Here is a 6,000-nt window from a genome sequence, read left to right on the forward strand (position 1 = left end):
CACAATGGTCAAGACTGAGCCTTGTCCCCATGGGAAGCACATCCAGGAAACTCTGAGACTATCCAGAATAAGTTTCTTATTTTAATTGGTAGGAAACAGGAATAATTTCACTGTGATCCAACTTTCTCAGCCACCTTTGCTAAATTAAAAAGGTGAAATCCATGCTCTACTGTACATTATGCTTAGTAAAAAAGGCAATCACAAAAGAGCACATGCTGTATGATTCCAGTTTTAAAGCTTTCTCGAAATGACAAAATTAGAGATGGAAAACAGATCAGTGGTTTCCAGAAGTTATGGATAGTGCAGGGAGGAGAGTGGGTGAGACTCTCATGGGGAGCACTAGGGAGATCTCCGTGGTGACGGACTAGTACTGTATTTTGATTGAGGTGATGATTATGTGTGTACATGTGCATGTACACATGTTCAGGGGATCAAGGTAAAAGGGACACTTGGCAAAGGGCTTCATACCTCGAAAGATGTCTAGGATGTGCTTTCCCACATACCAACAGATGGTCTCAAAGTTGGGGAACTTGAAGAGGTCTGCTGTGCTCAGCCGCTTTTCAATCTCATAGGCTCTGGAGGAAGAAGGTACAACAATAAGGATAAGAAGGATCCCATTTACTGAGAACCTACTATTATCAGGTATTGTTCTGGATGCTTTATATCCATTATCTCTAATCCTCACAACTACCCTGTAAGACCCTACTTTATGGGTTTGGAAACTTGGGCTCAAAGGTTATGTGACTTGCCCAAAGTCACAACTAGTAAGTGAAGAAGAGGTATTCATTTTCGGACTGAATATCACCAGGAATTAACGTATCTATTTCTTTCTGATTGTCCTGCCTCCCTCTATGCTGTACTCCTCACTATACAGGAGAACACAAGGACTCTAGCAGATGGAAATGGCCAACTCAGAAACACTATAGCCTCAGGACTCACTTGAGCTGCATTTCAATGTTAAGGCTGTGTAAGAAGTTCCCTCCAAAGGCAAGGCAGTCCACGGGGGTCAGCACAGCATGGATCCATCCTGCAGTAACAAGGCAAAGTCAGACCTAGAAAAGGGTTTTTCTTCCTTTGGACATCTCCACTGCCCACTCAGCTCAAACACAACTCCTTAGAGCAGCCAGCCTGGCAGTGACTCAGAACATTCTAAGTTTCTCTGATTCAGAACATTCTAGGTTCCTCCATTTTCCCAATACCCATTCTGGCCAAGTCTGCCATCATTATAACCCTGAACTGGACCAACTTATGGGGTTAATAAACTCCTACTTCCCTCCTCTCCACTTCAAAATCTCTCTGTTGCCTTACCCATCCTCTCTCCTCTCTAAAAACATCATCACCTCCTTGCATGATTACCCTTTCTAACTCCACCCTAGATAAAACATAGAGTTTCTGTGTTGGACAGATCTTGGTTAAAATTCCGCCATTTCCTAGCTAAATATTTACTTACAGGTTGGTTGTGAAACATGCAGCTAAGTTAGAACTCTAATCTCCTTGCCTTTAACCCTATACTGCCTTTTGGGACCTTCTGATTTTTCTTCTTAAGTCTCTCTCATATCACCTCCCCTTCTCCTTCCGTCCATCCTACCAATGCTTTGGTCAAACTCCTCATTGGCTCTCACCTAGGCTACTTACAACAGCCTCCAAACTGGCACCTCTACACCAGCAGTTTTCAAGGTGTGGTCCAGAGAATCCTGGGTGTCCCTGAGACTCTTTCAGAGCATATCTGAGGTCAAAACTATGTTCATGAAAATATTAAGATGTTATTTGTCTTTTTCACCCTCATTCTCTCATAGGTGTAGAGTGGAATTTTCCAGAAAGGACATGAAGTGATAACACAAATACAGAAGCAGATCTGAGAATCCAGTTGTTTTCTATTAACCCAGACATTAAAAAGATTTGCAAAAATGTAAATGTCAATCTTCTCACTAAATTGTGATTTTAAAGTTATTTTTCATAAAAATTGTTACTTACACTAGTATGTAATGAGTTCATTATTGTTATTTCTCAATGGATTAATAAATATTTTTAAAATTTCTCAATTTTAATTTATAACATGGTAAATATTAATAAATACAAATAAAAAACTAAAAACTCTTTTGAGTCCTTAATAATATTTAATAATAAAGGGGTCCTGAGTCCAAAGTGTTTGGTTGCAAACCACAGCTCTATACCTATCTCGACCTCTGAAATCTATCTTCCACATCCCAACCCAAAAGTGATATATATATAAAATACAAATCTGCCCATGTCATCCCCTGCTCGAAACCCTTCAATGAAACGTCCGTTTACAGGAGAATGGGTAAACTGCCAGTTACTCATACAATGGAATACCGGAAATTAAGTAAAATGAATGAACTACAACTACGTGCATCAACATGGATCTTACAATCATAATGTTCAGAGAAAAAAGTAAGTTGAGAAGAATATATCCCTAATATGATGATTCCATTTATATAACATTGAAAAATATGTAAAACAATATTATATATTGCTTAATAACGCATCCTATATAATAAAGGGATAAAAATGCATGAGAATGGTAATCATCAACTTCAGAACAATGGCTAGCTCTGAGAGGGAAAAATGGGAATGTAACTAAGGAAAGGTATACAGGAGGCTTCAAATATATTTGGAATATTTTATATTTTTAGGTAAGTTATGAACACATAAATGTTCGTTACATTATTCTTTATATCTTTTGGTACATCTGAAATATTTCATTAGAAATTAAATAAAACTGTTAATGGTCCCAGTCACCTCCAGGGTAAGTTTAGCCTGCCTACCTTTTCAGCTTTATCTGCTCTCAGCCCTTGATCATTAGGGTTCAATATCCATAAACTGCTTCACACAGCTTTGCTTTCTTTGCTTATGCCTTTACCTATGTTTGAGATGTCTTTCCTGCCTTTCGTTCCTTGGTCAATCCCTACTTACCTTTCAGGTGTCACTCTTCTGAGATTTCTACAAACCTCTAACTAGACCAAGTGCTCTTCTCTGTGCTCCCAAAACTTCTGGTAAATACCTCGACTGTGGCAATTAGAACATTATAAGTAAATGGCCTATTGACCTTTTGTCCCTAGCACCTGGCCCAATGCTAGGGTAGAGAGTAGACAATTCTTGTGGAACTCGCCAAAATTAACTCGAAATGCATTAAGGACCTGAATATAAGACCTGAAACAATAAAATGCAGAGAAGAAAACATAGGAACGAAACTCAAGAACCTTGAACTTAAAGAGGATTTTAGGAATTTGACCTCAAAGGCAAGAGAAGCAAAAACTAAAATAAATGAATGGGACTACATCAAACTAAAAAACTTCTGCTCAGCAAAAGAAACTGTCAACAAAGTAAAGAGAGAACCATCAGAATGGGAAATACATTTGTAAGCAATGCCTCCAATAAGGGCCTAATATCCAAAATATACGAAGAATTCATACAACTCAATAACAATAGAAAAAACAAATGATCCAATCAAAAAATGGGCAGAGGACCTAAACAGACTCTTCTCCCCAGAGGACATATAAATGGCCAACAAATATATGAAAAGATGTTAAAGATGCTCGACATCATTAGCTATTAGGGAAATGCAAATCAAAACCACAATAAGATACCATCTCAAACCTGTTAGAATAGCTGTAATCAACAGGACAAGTAATAACAGATGCTGGAGAGGATGTGCACAAAAAGGAACCCTCATACACTGCTGGTGGGACTGCAAATTGGTACAGCCACTATGGAAAACAGTTTGGAGGTCCCTCAAAAAACTAAGAACTGATCTACCATATGATCCAGCAATCCCTCTACTCGGTATTTACCCCAAAGACTTGGAAACGCATATCTGAAAAGATATGTGCACACCGATGCTCATAGCAGCATTATTCCCAGTGGCCAAGACATGGAAGCAATCGAACTGTCCTACGATAGATGATCGGCTAAAGAAGCAGTGGTACATATGTACAATGAAATATTAGTCATAAGAAGAGATGAAATACTGCCATTTGCGACAACATGGATGGACCTCGAAATAATCATACTAAGTGAAAATAAGCAGACAGAAAAAGTTGAAAATCACATGATATCACTTATATGTGGGATATAAACCTAAAGGCAACAAGTGAATAGGACAAACAAACAGTGACTGATAGACATGGACAATGGACTAGTGGTTACCAGATGGTAAGAGGAAAGGGGATGGAATAGATAGACGGGGGGAAAAAAATTTAAATCATTTCTTCAATTAAAAAAATAAATTAATTAAAAAATAAATTTAAAAAATTCTTGTGGAACTAAGTAGATTATACCAGTTTGTGGGAATTTCTACTAAGATGTAAATTAACCCAACTCCAATTTCTGATAGGGAAATTCAGTTCACCAGTTACTAAATGCCCAATGTAGAAAAGGCATTATGCCAGGGAACAGAACACTATAAAAGAAAAAAGCAGATGGGTAGGGAGCTGAGGAGACTTGCATCACCATCTATTAAACATTCTACATAACCGATGTAACCAAATCAATATGATATTGATATATGAAGAGACAGACCTGTGCAACAGAAAAGAAAATCCAGAATTATACAATATAATGTTAACAAAGATATTAGAATTATATGACAGGAATATTAAAGAAGTCATCATAAAACTGCTTCAATGAATAATTAATTACAAAGATGCTTGAAACAAAAAAAGAGAAGATATAAATAAGAAACAACTGGAAATTTTAGGACTGAAAAATACTATACCTGAAATAAATAACTGATAGACAACAATATGGAAACAATGAAGAAAAGAATCAGTGAACAGACAGTAAGTACCCAATATGAACAAAAGAGAGGAAATAGCCTGACAGAAAAATAAACGCAGGGATATGAAACTACATATTTTGTTGGGACTACAACAAAATATTAACATTCAGATCATCAGAGATCCAGAAAAGAGAAGTTAGAATGTGGGGCTGAGAAAGTATTTGAATAAATAATGGCTAAAGATATAAACCTACACATTCAAGAAGTTCAGTGAACACATACAGTATAAACCCAAAGAAATCCATGCCAAGACACTGTGTGACAGAAGAAAATTTAACTTTGGGTGGTGAACACACAATGAAATATACATATGATGTATTATTGAATTGTACACTTGAAATCTATATGATTTTATTAACCAATGTCACCCCACTACTTATAATAAAAAAGAAAAAGAAAAAATATTGAAAGTAGCAAAAGTGACACATATAGAGGAAAAACAATGTGAATGACATTTAAAACCAGGGAAGCAAGAAGGAAGAAGCACAACGTTCTTCAAGTACTAAAAGAACTATCAACCCAGAATTCTGTATCCAGCAAAAATATCCTTCAGAAATGAAAGAGAAATCGAGACATCTATAGACAAAGGAAAACTAAGAGAATCTGTTGTCAGCAGATCTACCCTGAAACTGTAAACGGAGAGAAAATGATAAAATAAGGAATTGTGGAATATTAGGTAGGAAGAAAGGACAGAAGAGTAAAAATACCGGTAAATACAATAGACTTTCCTCCTTTTAGGTATTCTAAATTATGTTTGACAGTTGAAATAAAAATTAAAACACTATGTGATGTGGTTCTCAGTGTATGCAGAAGAAATTTTAAGACAAATACATTATAACTGGGAAGAGTTTCAACCCTTCCCTCAAGCTGGTAAAATGTCAATTAAAATGTCAATACCTGTAGACTGTGATATGGATTATATATATACATATAAAAACTTATAAAAAAAACGAAGATAAAAATTCATATAGAAATTCAAGGAGCCTAGAGTAGCCATAACAATCTTGGGGGCGGGGGGAACAGCCAAAGATGGAGGGCTAACACTTCCCAATTTCAAAACTTACAACAAAGGTACAGTAATTGAGATAGTGTGATATTGTCATAGGACAGAAATATAGAACAATGGAATAGAATTCAAAGTCTAGAAATAAACCAATACATCTATGGTCATTTGATTTTTTACAAAGGTGTCAAGATAATTC

At 36.3% G+C, this 6,000-nt stretch overlaps 1 protein-coding gene across 1 annotated transcript in view; it reads right to left on the reverse strand.

Annotated features, from left to right (window-relative positions):
* Positions 1-6,000, reverse strand: part of PHF8 (PHD finger protein 8) — a gene marked incomplete at its 3' end in the record, with an annotated part of 64,725 nt that overhangs the window by 24,201 nt on the left and 34,524 nt on the right. Inside the window, exons 9-10 of the mRNA XM_006923690.3 lie at positions 940-1,027; positions 469-575 (exon numbers count right to left, since the gene is read on the reverse strand). Of these exons, the coding sequence (XP_006923752.2) occupies positions 469-575; positions 940-1,027 (195 nt within the window). The remainder of the gene's footprint in view (positions 1-468; positions 576-939; positions 1,028-6,000) is intronic.

Source organism: Pteropus alecto, unplaced genomic scaffold (assembly GCF_000325575.1).
Source record: "Pteropus alecto unplaced genomic scaffold, ASM32557v1 scaffold249, whole genome shotgun sequence".
In the NCBI taxonomy this organism is placed as follows: Eukaryota; Metazoa; Chordata; class Mammalia; order Chiroptera; family Pteropodidae; genus Pteropus; species Pteropus alecto.